At 44.2% G+C, this 15,556-nt stretch overlaps 2 protein-coding genes across 7 annotated transcripts in view; one reads left to right on the top strand and one right to left on the bottom strand.

The window, feature by feature from the left end:
* Nucleotides 1–650: 650 nt before the first annotated feature.
* Nucleotides 651–5,735, top strand: LOC104362680 (tubulin polymerization-promoting protein family member 2). The gene is made up of 4 exons (XM_033008936.1): nucleotides 651–772; nucleotides 4,827–5,003; nucleotides 5,164–5,317; nucleotides 5,475–5,735. The coding sequence occupies exons 2-4, from the start codon at nucleotides 4,834–4,836 to the stop codon at nucleotides 5,655–5,657; spliced, it is 507 nt and encodes a 168-aa protein (XP_032864827.1). The 5' UTR covers nucleotides 651–772; nucleotides 4,827–4,833; the 3' UTR covers nucleotides 5,658–5,735.
* A 7,528-nt stretch (nucleotides 5,736–13,263) lies between these two features.
* The window catches only part of SYK (spleen associated tyrosine kinase), a 59,334-nt gene continuing 57,041 nt past the window's right edge, over nucleotides 13,264–15,556 (bottom strand). For all 6 annotated transcript variants that reach the window (XM_042787955.1, XM_042787954.1, XM_042787953.1 and 3 more), the window contains one exon: nucleotides 13,264–15,471. In XM_042787955.1, coding sequence (XP_042643889.1) covers nucleotides 15,399–15,471 — 73 coding nt within the window. In that variant the 3' untranslated portion in view covers nucleotides 13,264–15,398. The remainder of the gene's footprint in view (nucleotides 15,472–15,556) is intronic.

The raw sequence follows: 15,556 nt of genomic DNA, 5'->3' as shown, positions 1-15,556 counted from the left end.
AAGCCCAGGCACCAACCCACTGCCCTCTTTCCTCCTCTGTGCCCATACATCTGCATCAGACAGATTATATTCATTCAGCAAGGCAACTAAAGTCACTGCCCTTCAAACTTGCTCTATGTATTATATTCTCCTACTTAACTCTCATTTTAAATAAAACTTTGTTCTTCATCTACTCAGAGAGCAGGAAAGGGACAATTTGGCTGCAAAAGGACATGCTCTGGGATCAAATGGGGGGGCTTGTGGAATGGGTACAGCTCCACATCTGAGTTTCGATTCACCTTCATCCTCCATCGTTTGGGGTTTTCTGGGTCTAGCAGTAATCCGGGCAGCTCGTTTTGACAGGTTTAGTGTTTCATACGGTAATTGGAATCTCACTGCTTTAATGTCTTCATTCAAACAGTTTCTCTGATCATGACACTGAAAGGGAAGTCTTGTGCTATACATAGTTTTATGTGAAAAAAAAAGGAGGTTTATGTGATTATGGTAATAGTTCATAAAATACAGCAGACAAAGAATAATTTAGAATTCATTTATTCATAGCAGCAGAAGTTAATATTCTTCTTGCCTACAAAAGAGTTTCAGACATTAATCTTTTCTCCTGGATTTCTGCTATTCTGCAGAACTAGTTTGGTTTTCTTCAGTATTACAGATGCCCTGACTTGTTTTTTTTGCCTTTTTTAGGCTCTTCAAAATACTGTTTTTCCTTAAATAAATAATGCTGATTCCATGAAGATGGTATCAAAGCTGTCTTCCAACTTTCCTGCAGATTTATGTAAGTGTTTGAACAGAACACACTGAATTCTGCTCTCTGTTTCGCAGCTAAGCATTTTACTGATACAGAATAAATCACTTCCCTACAGGTGAAGATTTAAGATTTAAGCAATTTAGCACGTCCTTGCATAATCTGAGAATTTCTCGTTAATGGTGCATTTGCTTTGGGAACAGGGGAATAGTGCGTGTGCATGTCTGTTTACATATGTTACTTTATATTATTTCAGTAGGATACTACTTTTTCCTTCCCTCCCCCCCCCTTTTTTTTTTAACCCTGATGATCCTCCTCTATTTCTTCACCATCTATTTTATCTAAGATGCTTCAAACCTCCCTAAATATGATTTTAAACTGAGCTCATAAAAGGCTGGCAACAGTTTCAAATACTTAACTAGTTACTTGGGACCAAACTGTGTACTCCCTTGGCCTGAATTTGTCAAAAGCCAGGCCTTATAGCTGAAAGCAGAAAAAAATTTGGCATGTAGCCATGAGAGAATTGAAGAGTGGAGACTATAGGCACAGTAATTCAGATTAATCTCTGTGTTAACTTCACTGAAGCAATACATCTGGAACGTATTAAAACAATTCTGGTGTGTGATCTGTCAGTTACGTGCTATAATTCTAGAGGTGGCTCTTTAAAACCCTGTCCTCAGGTTAAATGAATTTAGCGACAACAAAGTGACAGATCGCAGGAGATGCTTTTTCTTATAGGCGTCTGTGGGGGTAATCTGCAGCTTTTGGTGTTAGGCACAATGCCCTTTCATGATTTTATTGGGAACTGAATATACAGGAAAAATTGCTGTTAATAAAATTTGTGGATGACAACAGGAACAGAGAACTGCTAGAGAAATATGAGTAGAGATAAGGCAGGAAATTTCAGAACAGCCATCTGGACATTTGCCTTTTTCTTGGCTAATAAGAATCCCTGAACACACATACCTCTGCGTGTGTGTGTGTGTGTGTGTGCTCACACAAGGATGGAAATAACATACTTCTCTTTTTTGTTAAATGTTGGTGACCTCTGGCAAGCTTCTTGCAGGCTCATTCCGCCTGGGAGGTGCATAGCAGGAGAGGTGGCTTTGTCCTTTGAGAGCACCCATTCAGGCCATCCAGATTCACAGGTGTGTGCTCCACCTGCCCTGGAAATCTCTGCAGTTTTGGAAACTTGGCTGGTTTGAGCTGGTTTTATTTACAGATCTGCTGAGTTTATGGCAGGGGAGCATTACCCTGAGAGCTTTAAGGGAAGTGACCTTTTCATTTATTCATTGTCACATGCAGACTGTGAGAAGTGGAAACAAATAAACTGTTGGCATCACAGAACTGATCTGAAGTGTTTTTGAGTTACAGGCCAAAACGAAAAAAGAGGTGAACTCCTGACTTTGAAATTTGTGGGCACTTGGCTGCTCACTCTAAGAGAGTATCGCCTCCCTTCTGGGTCCTTCAGATTCACCTAATCACCTAAAGTTAGGTATACATTTTTCAATTTAAAAAGAAAAGTCATATGCTATAACTAAAAGGAGAAAAAAAGTTCAGTTCCAAAAATACACTTTGCCACAGAAAAGAGACAGCTTTCCAGAATATAAGAAAAACCCCAACCAACAATATGCAATCTGCCCTGCACATCATCATTACTGTGATGACATCTAGTGTCTCATTTCTTCCCTGCTTTCCTTGCACAGGCAGGGAGGATGGCATTTCTGCTGGGAAAGCCCCAAACAAGGCCGCCTGCAGCAAGGAAAGAGGAAACAGTTCACTGGGGTGATCAGCACTTGTCTAAAAGGCAGGAACAGCACGGCTGAGCACCGTCTGAGGTTTACATGGGCATTCCTGGTTCACCAGCAGCAGAGGTGGCTCTGCAGAGCCAGTGTGTTGCGGGGCTGTGCCAGGGCTGTGCTGCTGCTATTGCACCTTCGAGGCAGGGTGTGAGGTGCTCCCCAGCAGCACTGGGGATTGGAACATGGTGCTTTTTTTTTCCATTTCACCCTTACCTGGACTGCTGCCAGCCCCAGAAGCCTCTCAAGGCTGGGAGCTGACCAGAGCCCGCTGCACAAGGACTGCCAAGGGGAAAATGGGTTTCTCTGGGTAGCAGTGGAATTGGTGAATAATTATGGTCAGCCCAACAGGAAGGCTGAAGGCCATGCAGATGCGGGAGCAGTGACCACGCAGCAGTATCTGCAAGGAATGGGTAAAGCTTGGCCAAACTCACCCCGCTGCTGTGGGCTTGCTGCGACCAACAACAAGACTGGACAGTACATGTCTGTTAATTAGTAGTGAGAATAAAATATTTCTGAAACAAGGCATATTTATACCTGGTTGCACATTGCTAAGCACAGCTTAAAGAAAATAAATAAATCAACCAGCAAAGGCATATTAATATGATCTTACATGGACCACAGAGATGAAATGCCTTTTTTAAGAGTTCACTATCACAGTGCCCCTACAAACACAATATGACTGCCAGAGTGCAAACTGAGCCTTACTGCTGATCTGAATGTCCCAGACTCAATTTCCAGCTCCTTTAGGTTTGCTAGCTTATGAGTGAAAAACTGTGTTTCTCAAATTCTTTTCATGGGTGACGTGTTTTGTCTCTCCCCCTTCCCACCCCACCCCATCTTTTGGGGTTACTGATTTCCTGGTGACCCCAAAAAGTGTGAGGGCATATCCCCTAGCCAGGGCATGAGCATGCTGGCAGCAGATCAGCTCCTTGAAGAAGGAGGAGCAAGGACTGGATGCATTTACTGGTTATAGGGATAAATGCCCCTTCCCTTTGGAGTACATGTCCCAGTATGGATGACATTTCCCATGTATGATGCTTATGTTAGGTGAAGAGGGTGCGGTATTTATTTTTTTGTCCCACAGTGGGCTAAAGGTCCAGTAACCACCACCCCAGGGGGTTTGGACCACCACATCTCTGGTGGCATAGTGTTGTCTCCCCTCTTCTCCACCCCCACCCCCTACCTTCCCCCACCCCCTCTATGGTGGGCGTTCCAAGGAGTGTGACATACATGGGTGCCAAGGTGACAATCTGCTGGTGTGGCACGAGGTCTGGCTTTGAGCACTCATTACCTTCAGGACCAGCAGGGAGAGTGCCAGCACCATTGGCATCTCCATCGCCACTGGCTCATGCAGGTGAGCTGGGTCCACACCTGCCAGGGAGGGAAGGAAGGATCCTGAGAAGCCCCCAGCAAGGCCATCCGGGGCCCCCTGCTACCCCTTTCATGCTCTCAGCACACAGCCTCCCTGGTACAAGAGTGGCTGATTTTTGGTCTAGAGAGTTTCAGACCCACACAAGATTTATGTTAAGTGGCAGCCTGCAAGCAACCTTGAGACCCAGAGCCCCCAGCCGAAGCACAAGGCTGTAGGAGAGCCTGGGTATTTCAAAAGGGTTCGAGGGTGTCTCACAAGCAGCAGAAATCAGCTGCTGAAGTCATGCTGGACTGATTTAAAATATGAGTGATGGCTTTTATGGTCTCAGAGATCCCTGATACCTGGCCACAGTCGTCTAAGTTGATCAGTAATGGAAAGTTTACTGAGGTGAGGAGGAGGACAAACTAATTCTGGGAGCAGTTCAAGGAATGAAGTGTGATGGGGAAAGACGGGGATAACTCCTTGGTCACTACTTGCAAGAAGGTCTGTGAGATTTAGGCACTTATTTGGGGCCTGGAAGACAAATCTGGACTCTTTATCATCAAATATCAGGCAAAGCATAAATTAGCTTATGAATGCAGGCATTTGTTATTGAGGCAAATTAACTGAAACTTGTACTTCAAAAAGGTTCTAAAGCTTTGGGTGCCTCATTCCTTCACAGGCAACAGTCATTAATTCACACCAGAGCCCCATCTTCACCCCTCCTTTGCCTTGCCTGATGTCCCAACCTGCCCCAGCCCTGATCCTGCCTGGATACAGGGTGTTCTGTATCAATGCCTGTGTGGTTGTCATGGTTGCCCCATAGTGGAGATACTTGTGGGTGGCACCCCTTGCTCTGCTGGAGACAAGGTGTGTGGGACAGCTGCAGACGGTCCTCAGCTCCTTCCCTACTTACGTCTTTTCTCCACAGCACCAAGATGTCGGAGGTAGAAAACGCTTTCCGTAAATTTGCAGTATACGGTGACACATCCGCCAGTGGCAACGACATGACAGGGAAAAACTTCTCCAAGATGTGCAAAGAGTGCAGAGTGATGGATGGGAAAGCTGTGACCAGCACTGATGTTGACATTGTATTCAACAAAGTCAAGTGAGTGTCGCAGGGAGGCATGGTGGGCAGCACAGCTCAGCAGGAGGAGGGAACGGCTGGAGGCAGGCAGGCTCTCACAGGAGGGGCAGCCTTGGGGGTTTCCTATCCCACTGACATTCAGCAGTCAGGTAACTTTCCTCTTGGTCTCCCCTCGCCATAGGACCAAGGGTGCCCGCACCATCACCTTTGCCGAGTTCCAGCAGGCCATGAAGGAGCTCTGCATCAAACGCTTCAAGGGCAAATCGCCGGAGGAAGCGCTGCAAGCTGTGTATGGCCTCATTGAAGGGAAGGAGCCCGGCAGTGTGGGTGCCACGGTATGTACGAGTTTCCTCACCTGCTGTGCACCTTGAGCTGCCACAGGGCCATTCGTCCCTGCTGCAGGGACATTTGATGTCCTTGCATGTAGGGAAGAGCTTGTTTGCGAGATGTTTCCTAATGCTGTCTGCCTCTTGCTGGCCTTCTTTCTTGCAGAAAGCCACCAAGGTTGGTGGGGTTGACAGGCTGACGGACACTAGCAAATACACCGGCAGCCACAAAGAGCGTTTTGATGAGAGTGGCAAAGGGAAGGGTCTTTCTGGCCGCCAGGATCTGACAGACAACAGCGGCTATGTTGGAGCCTACAAGGGAGCTGGCACATATGACCAGACACACTAGAACTGAAACTGCCTAAGGAAACAAGGACTTTTCTCTTATAACATGAGAGGATAGGCAAATAAACATCTCATGCAAACATCCAGCCTTCTGTGTCTGTGTACCTGAAATCTGACAGGGTGGGAATGCATGGGGTGGGCACTGGATGACTTGGAAGAGTGATGCAGATTCCTCATCTGACAGTATTTTGATTGCTGTGTGGTGGAACTAAGTACAAACCCAAGCTAGCCTTCTGGAGGAAATTCTACAGGCCATCTACTTTACTGACATCACACTGCTTTGCATTTCCAATCAAGTGAACAGCAGGTTAGTCTCTGAATATTCAATCATATTTTTATTCTCCCCTCCCAACAAACTATACTTTTTGCTGTGAGTTTTGTCTTGGGGACCAGCATGTACATGTTTTTATATTGCCACGCTGGGTTACATTTGAATTAGTGATTTCTGGTGTCAAATAGCCCCTCAGTGGTGCCTGACCACACCTTGAAGAGCACTCTTACAGGGCATAGGATGCAACGTGTACCACACCATGGAGAGAAAAGGGGTATAAATGACACCAGTTTCTGCTTTTTGATTTCCCCTTTACTGCAGGTTAAAACTTCTCACCCATTCCTAACAACTGGTATGGTCACTCATTATTATTTCCCCAGGCTTCAGGATGCTGACGGTTGGGCAAGAGTTTGTGAGCCTGAAGAAAGCAAATAAGGAGCTGTGGTGCAGGGGATCAGGAAGGAGGGAAGGCCTGTGTGGAGCATAGCAGGCCCTCTGTACTCAGGAGGATGGTTTGCAAGATCTGCCTGCTCCCAAATCCTTTCCCCAACTGCTCTCTCTTTCCCCCTCTGCCTCCCAGCCCCACCACTGCTGTTGCTTACAAGATCTCTACTGCTGACAAGACCTAAAATCACGTCCACTTGTTATTTTCCCCAGCATTTTGACAGGCTGGTAGGACTAGCATGTCCCTTGTCCCTGCAGCTGGATCTGTCTGTGTGGCTAGTTTCGGGGTGCCCTGTGCGAGCACCCATCAGGACACACTGCTGGGCAGCAGAGGGCTGTGGGGGGCTCCTTGGGTGTGTGACCGGCTCTCAGCCCACTGGGGTTGCCTTCTCTGCTGAGCTCTTTCAGTCTCCTAGATTTAGCATGACTGAGCTTTTAGGGATAACTGAAACAGCACTTTTGGGACAGTTTCCCCTGACATTGTAGAGAATTACTTACCTGTGCTATTCCAGTCCTATAAGCCCTCATCATAGGCCATGAAGTGGGTGCTTAAGGCACAACACTTGCTCAGAGCACATTTCTCTGCCCCATAGCACTCAGGAACATCCTCCTTGCTGCCTTAACCCCAGATAACACTGCAGTTGTGTGGATCTACGAATTAACAAATGCTCACTCACTCACTCTCATGCTGTCCTTATGTACCAATGACCTTTTAAAGCTACTTTAAAAAGGCTCCATTGTGCCCCTAGGTGACGCATGTGTGTAAAGTGGTTTGGTGATTCTGGGATATGTGGCAGAAAGTCCTACAGAAAAAGTGAGCAGGTTCATTGGGCATAATCGGCAGGGCTTTAGTAGCTGGGCACTGCAGGGGTGACCTGGGAGGAGGATGTCTCTGACCACCCTGCACTGGTCCACAGCCTGAGCAGGCCTGGAGCAAAGAGATGATACCAGCAAGTGTTGGGGCAAAGAAACCCTCTGAGCAGGGACAGGCACACAGAAGACGCTGGAGGAGGTATGACTCTAGAGGGGCTGTGGCTGGTGGAGATGGCCACACCAGAGGACTGCAGTGAGAAAAAAGGACCAGTGAAAGAAGAGAAACCACAGCAGCTGACCCCAATCTCCTGTGCCATCCATGGCTGCCTCGAAGTGACTGAGGGGATGGGAAACCAGGAAAGGAGCAGGAGAGATGTCTGGGTGGAAGTGTTTGTTTAATTTCTTGTCTTTATTTCTCAGTAACAGAACTGATAATTTAAAGATTATATTAGTTGGCAATAAACTGTGAAATTCAGACTCAAGACTGCTTGTTTGATGAAGATAGCAGGAATGGGATATAGTAAAATGGAAAGAACAGCACTGGAACATATATATATAAAAAAAAAAATAGGCCTTTTGCTTGCTTTTAAATTTTGTGTGTAACCCAGATCTTTAAAATACATACTCAAAGCATCTGTTGTCAATAATACTGTCTTGGTACATCATCATCTGTACAACAGTCCTAAGCAAAGTATCTGTAAATTAGGAGCTATCAGGATGTTGTACAAAAAATAAAAGCTAATATGCCCAATAAATCAATGACAGAACATTCTCTGCCTTTGGTGGCATAGCATTCCTTATTTAAGTACTGTCAGAAAGCAATTGCAACAAATGCTGGTATTTCAGAGGTCTTGAGATACTACTGCAAAAATATGGCTATGAGTCTGCAGGACTGTATGACAGTGTCCCCGACCTGGACACAGCTCTCTAACTGTTTTCTGTGCTTTGGTGTGTAAGTCATAGTCCCCTGGTCTTCCCAGGATGAAGAACTGATTGATTTCTCCCCCCATAACATAGCACTACATGGAGGGCATAGCTAGTGTGTGTTACAGAGTAATCAGAGATATGGGTTTGAGGTTGCCACAGTATTTTCCACACTCCTTTACCCCCGAACGCTTATTAAGGCATGATGGGTAGTAATCAGCAGGGCCCTGCTGGTGCTTGGTGGTCAAGAAGAAAGGCATACTGGCTTCATGGGCCCAGCAGCATACTACCATAAAATAATGCAGTTTTCAGGCAAAAGGTATAGGTACTGGCAGCCTCACAGCTCTATCGGTGTCCAGGTTTGGTGTGGCATCTGATGTCTCCATTCTTTCTAGATGCTTTTCAAACACCTTGAGACCTTCACATTTTGGGGGAAAGGAAGACAAAGATTGCCCTCAATAACTGAGCAAACCTTGAGTGTATTTCTTTGTTCAGGCCTCAGCTTCCTTGTAATTAAATGACTCAAGAAATTGCCCACATACAGTTCTGCAAACAAACGGAAGAATGTGTTGTATCATTAGTTTCTTATGTGTGTGTATATATATATATATATAGCTGGCATGGAAAAAGCTGTGGGAGCTTTGGGAACAAACTGAGAGCTTTGTACTTGTGCAGTGTGAATTCTGGTTTGCATTAACTCAGGTACAATGTGACACTGGAGGGTGAATTTCTGAGATGTGATTAGATCTTTATGTCATCCTGTAATCTAACTTGTGTAGTATTCCAGCACCAAGAATCACTAATTGTCCTGCCTATTCCTGACAAGTAGAAACCACAAAAAGATGAGAAATGCCATGCTCAATCCCCATGGCAGCTACAGAGTGGACAGATAAAATGAAAGCCATGGTTGACCAAAGATTTTAAAAATACTAACCGATTACTGCATGCCCCTGGGGAAGCAGTAATACCAGTGGATATAAGATTTTAAAATAGCCAGAGACATGTATGTATCAATGACGGAGTCAACAAGACATGAAAATTTTAAAAAAAGGTTTATGCTCTAGTGCTTGGGAGGCTGCAAAAATTGAGGCAGCCCTTCAGTGCAAGGTGTTTGTAGAGTGTCCTATTACACCACTGCCATCTAATACTAAATATCTGTACCATTTTGTATTTGCTCTCTTAAGGAGAATGTATTATCTAGAAAACCAGTCATGATGGGAGGAAGAGGTTAGGAGCCTTCCTCTTGGTGGTGTCTGAGGTTTATTGTGCACCACTGCTTTGTGCTGTGCTTTGACCAACGGAGGGAGCGTGAGGGCTTTGGAAGAGGGATGGCTGCTCCTGCTCCTGTTGTAATTTAAGCACGTTTCCACAGTAGTCCGAAGAATGAGGCCCATGGAAGCTTCTAGAAGAGAAATGTAGCTGCATACACATAAATGGCGCAGTTTGGGGAATTTACTGGCAACAGTGGAAGTCCTGCTGAAACAAAACGACATTGATAATCTGTGTGTTTATACCCAACTGTGGCTAAGATGTGTCATTACTGTGGAAAAATAGGGAAGCATTGGCTCCACATTACACATCTGTTGCGGAAAGAAACATCAAACCATGCTAAATATGCAATTCCAAACTGCTCCAAAGTAGAGTGGAAAAAAATACCCTTAGCTCTTTGGCAAGCTCAAGTGAGCTTGTTTCTCTGGTGCATCACTTGATGTATCCCTATCCCCACAGCCATTCCCTTCTATCTGTCCCCGCAGACATTCTCTTTCATCCAGTTTCCTTGCTAACTTCTAGAAATACGGCTCAAGACCAGCACTAGCAATTCTTTGCCAACTGGTCATTGCTTCAGGGTACATGAGGTGGGATCCGATATACCAGTCAGATAGACATCATTTGACAGCATTGATGAAATCTGCACACGGATTAGAACAATATCTGAAGATTCAGCTATGGGGACTGTGTAGTAGGAACTGAGGCAGTAGGACAGGGCATTGTTGAACACAGGTAGGAAAGAATGACAAACTACACATGTGTGTGCATGTGTGTGTGTAATGTTTTTAAAGCAGTCTTCAAACTGTGCAAGAGAGAGCTATAAAAGGTCTTTGCTACCTGTTCTGTTGCTAAGGTATGCAGTTACAGTCTTAGCACTCTTGCTTGTGGCTGAAATGGGCACAATTTCATGTTAATAAAGCAGGAAGAAAGAACAGATGCTGATGTCAATGCAGCCACTGGCTGGTGGCAATGCGGCAGGACAGATGAGCATCCATGCACAGTAACGCTTGTGCTGCAGGATGGGCCAATGGCTCACGCTATTTTCTGTGCTAATGAACCTTTCTTTACAAAGTTGTTTCCATTTTTTTTTTTTGGTTGCAGGTTGTATTTCTAACACGGCAGAGACACAGGGAGCTGGGCACTCAGCTTCCCGACCCAGTGCTACACACAGGGTGTGCCAGGCAGGCTCCTCCATGAGCACTTTGTTGCAGTTAAGCATGGCCTAGACCTAACAGGCTCTCACCCTCGCAGTTTAAGGCATTTGAGATGGTAGGCAGATGTGGGGAGTTACAGATTTGTGCATGTTTATACCGGACTGGTCATCCAGGTGCTATTTACATTTTAAGTTATGAATTTTAATGGCAGCAGTGTAATGGTCCTCCCCAGCTGCCTCGTTTCCTCTGCTTCTCTGGTTATCAAGAAATGCGCACATCTCCACTGCCTTGGGGAAGCAGTGGTTATACTCGGTGCAGAACTAATTATATGCCAAGGAACCCAGTGGTTACTCACCTCAATTAACACATATATGACAGAAATGAAAAAAAAAAATACCCATTTGGAGATTGATGCACAGTGCTAGCCTGGCTTCAGAGAGCTCTGGGTAGCTGGAGAACTGTTGTTTTCAGTCTGGGTTGCGCTACCTCACTCTGACTGTTGTTTCACAGGAATCCATGGTGTAATACAAGCCTGAAGGAAGACATGTATGCCATAGGCTTGTCTCTTTTTTCCAGCACTGCTAATCAATCTAATAGGAGACAATGTCTCTCCCTACACACTTGGTCTTTCTGATAATTGCTACATGCCCCACCCTCATTCCTCCCCTCCTTTTCCAGCTGCAGACCTTCACAGGTTACCTGGCTCAACCAAACCAAGGGTGTTTGTCTCAGCCCCCCAGCTGCCTGTAGTTACAGCAGGAGGTGTTCGGCTGTTGAGTCTTGCCCATCAACCCTACAACCGCCCCCTGCTACCACAGGGACCGCAAGCCGCCCGGGTGGGGAAAGCCAGGGCACAAATGCAGTTGCCCCACCATCTCATGTTGCACCATGGGGTGTAGCACTGGGATGTGCTGCTGGGGCATGGTGATACTGACTTGTGAAGTGGCTCTTTTCCATCTGAATCTTTGATCGCTTTAAGTCTGGTATTTTCTTCACTGTCAAGATTCTTATGGTGTATTTTTTTCCTCTCTTTTATTTTTTTTTTTTTTTTCTGCACGACTTACAAGCTTGCTGTCCTCACTAAATTTAGGACTGGTAATTACAATTGCTGTCTTAACATTACCCTGTACTATTCAATCCAGATGCCACCCTCACTCCTATGCACGTATGGGACATACTCTGTACCTTTTTGCCTGCAAACCCGCATTGCTGGTATCACTTAAAAGACAAGGGGACACAGAGTCTCAGAAGTCTTCGTTAACCATCCACAGCCTACCGTTCACAACACAAATTGTTGACGATTTGTCCCCACATGGAACTTTGTTTCACGGCAAGCAACAGATGAATAAGCTCCTCCGTAACCCCCCGATGAGGCAGCAGCCAGGGCAGAAAGAAGAATGACAGCCACACTGGGGCGAGGGCTCTGGTTGATCAGTGTTCAAGTATTGTCACCTCCCACCCGGCCGGGCCAGGCCAGTGCCTCGGCACACAGCCTGGCCACGCAGCCCCTTGCAGGTCTGCTCTTCATCAAGCCTGCAGCTCTAGCTGTGACAATTTCAGGGGTGAACATTACGGGTATTTTGCATTGCCTGATTAAAAGTCCCCTTTCTGCATAGTATTTGCAGCAGGTGAATACTGTGCCAGGGTTTTTAAGAAGTTTGGGTGGATCTTAATGGGAAAAGGTGCATGGTCCCCCCACTCCAAAAAAACTCCACGATTTTGTAGATTTGAGCCCTAGCCAAAGCTATAAGAACACTCTGTTCTTCTTCAGTGAAAAACCCACTTAATAAGTTCTCACCTGCTCCTTCTCTGAGTTACTCACACCAGCCTCCCTTCCTCCACGCTGCAGTTTGCTACCCATTAACTCTGCGGTGACAATTATTTGTGGGGCTACACTGCTGAATGGCATTTCTGATATGAGTCAATCTGAAAATAAAGACAACCAAATCCAGACAACCAAAAGACAAAGGCCCCTTCATACTGTTGATGGTGCAGTCCCACAAGTGAGAAAGTGGGACAATTAGGCCAGATTTGGTATGCAGGAAAACCACCACAGAAGTACAGTGTAAGTCAGTCAGTGACTGATCCCCCTGCCAAAGGTAAGTACCTGCTTGAAGAGCTGTCTACCTTTTGGCCTCTGTTGTTTATTATTAAGATTTCCATTCAGTCCCATCCAGTCTTTGCTATCCTGAGGACCTGAGCTCGCAGCAAAAGCTAAATTAAAGACCAGGATCTCTCTGCTGTTACTTCAGAATACCTAGAATATTTGCCTTCACCTTTAAGGGAGGTTCCATGTGATACAGTGTGACTTAAATCCCCAATAGCTGATACCTGTAATGCAGAAAGCCTTGGACAGCTGATACACTGCACTGACTCCTGACACCTCTAATCTTCCAGGTCCAGCACAGTATTGCTGAAAAGCAGTATCTTGGAAAGGCTTAGGTGTAATAACAACATGAATATTTTGGGAGATTTTCCTGCTAGTCTTGAGCAGCTCCAAAAGCAGCCCAGGATTCAGTGGGCTTATCTGTCATGTCAGGTACCTGTCACTGTCAATAGGGGAATCTCAATCTTCTGCAACAATCACAGTAATTCAGTAAATATACATGCTCTGCATAGCATCAGCATTTTTAAAAAAGCACTTCATTGTTAAAGGATTCTTGTTAAAACAACATATTTTATAAAACAGCGTCTTTAATTTGAATTTAAAAACCTAATCCATTTATGTCACAATATATTCTCATTGTAAACTTTTATTACATAATAGTGAAGTTAAAAATAATCAAGTAACACCAGAAAGTGACATTCACTCAGAAGAGAGAAGAAATATTCCACCAGTTTTGTTGCATCAGATAACACTTTTTAAGAGACAGAGATATATATGAAGAGATATGTATATTTCAGAGAAATTGAGTACTGTCACTTGCTGGCTAGTAGAGATTTGTGCAGTTTTTTAATAATTAATATCCCCATGAATTCATTGCACATGTAGAGCTAACAATTTCTCTGCAACAGGATTAAAGCAACAAAACACCTACATATAACTATGGCTAACTTCTACACAAGCTGTTCTTGTAGAAAAATGTTTCTTACAAACAAAACAAGAAATAAATCACCTTCAGTATAAGTCAAGTTTGGTCACATTTGAAACGTGGTCTATTGCGCTCAGTATCTTTCAGTAGCATGTGCTTTCTGAAGTGTCTTGCATTGAACACCCAAGATTAAACTACCAAAAATCACCACATACTTTTTGAAAAATAGACCACAAATCAGTTAAAAGAAAAAAAAAATACAGTAGCTCCTACATTTATTTATAGTAATCTCTTTTCTGGAAATTATTTCACACTTTCTCACTGTAATTGCCCACAGCTTCTTGGCTAGAGAAAAAAATATCACTGCTTCTCTAAGAATACCCTGTTCACACAATTAAACACGTATGTTCTAACCAGCCATATGCAATAAATATATCTGTCTCTAAATCTTACTCTTTATATTCTTCTAAAATCTCTATATCTAGTAGATGCAATGTATGTAGATTCCTGAGATATATGTAAATGCCAGTAAAGTAGCTGCTTGTGAGGAATAAGCAATAGAAATTTTGATATCTATAATATTTAAAATGAGATTGGACAAACAAAGCATAAGGGTGAAAATAGAATCAGAAGTTGACTACGTTATTTGTTATTACCTTTGCCATACTTGCACATTAATGGAGATGTATGGTGCATTACAAATTAGTGATAAGAAAAATAACTTTTCCTGAGATGCTCACAGGGATTAATAACAAGACAAATACTAACATTTAGGAGCAGGTAAAAGTAATCTCAATGTCCATATGCCTGTTTTAAAATATCTGAGCTAGGGGTAAAATTTAGCTTTAGAGGAGGTAAAGTGTAGTAAATTCTCACAAATGCTTTGCAACAAGGGTTTGGAAAAGATAGAAATGATTCCTGCTCAAAACATAACACAAGGATCTTTGGTATACCCAGAGAGATACATGGAAAAGATAGCTCTGGAGAAGGCTAAAACAGCACAGAGAAAGAAAAGTGCTGTTCCATCACCTTTCACTGTACCTCTGTCTTTTCCGGAATTCAGTGATGGAGTTTATGTTAAAAAACAGAATTACTGTTTTAGGTGCTGACGTGTTTTGCTCCAAGACAAGAGCAAGACCCTGAGTTCCCAGGTTTCACCACGAAAAAATATAACTCCCTGAGGGACAGCGGGGCTTCTGCATGAGATGGGGAATGAGAGAAGTTGCTCACATTTAAAGGCAATGATGATGTCAGAAATTCACATCTCCTAGTTCCCCTCTGCCTAGATTACCACTGAGAAGAATACAGTTTGATTTTAAAGGGGCTTGGGGATAAAATAAAACATTCTGTCAGTCAATGCGACTAACATATTTTCACAGTGAATTTCCTTCACAGTGAGAAATGTTTATGCTATCCTTCCTTGGGGAGGGGGAAGGCTGGAACAACTCTTAATGCATTCTAGGGCTAAGAATATTAATAACAAGAATCTAAACTCCAATCTGCATCCAAATACAAGAGAGGAAGAGGGCTGAAATGCATTAAATGGGTTTTACATTACTGAAAAATATAATGCCAATAAAGCTGTAAATAAAATTAAATGGCATCTGTTTTGACGTCCTTGCTGCTCGCTTTGTGGCCTCTCCACTTTCAACACTCTATTTTGTGGCTGGATATTGTGCAGAAGGCAAGAAAAGGCAACCCTACAGACGCAGAGATTAGCTCTGAGCTTTTCAGGGAAAAAGTGGTAGTACAAAAATCAAAATTGTTTGGCTTCAGAAACTGAACTGCTTCTCAGAGGGTGCTGGATGGAGGTAAGGAAGCTGCTGTCCTTCATGCTGTTAGTGGGAAATGTCATAATAGTAGTTACGTAATCTCAGCTCGACTGCAACAAATCCTGGTCGGTCATCAACACTGTGGAAAGACAACAAGTATCACTGTGTAAGAAGAAGAAAGCTGTAAAGGATAATGGGCCTTGTAACGCTTTGGACTCTACCTC

The sequence above is a fragment of the Tyto alba genome, unplaced genomic scaffold, assembly GCF_018691265.1.
Source record: "Tyto alba isolate M040663 unplaced genomic scaffold, T.alba_DEE_v4.0 Super-Scaffold_13, whole genome shotgun sequence".
In the NCBI taxonomy this organism is placed as follows: domain Eukaryota; kingdom Metazoa; phylum Chordata; class Aves; order Strigiformes; family Tytonidae; genus Tyto; species Tyto alba.
This window is presented reverse-complemented; position numbering and strand designations above follow the sequence as displayed.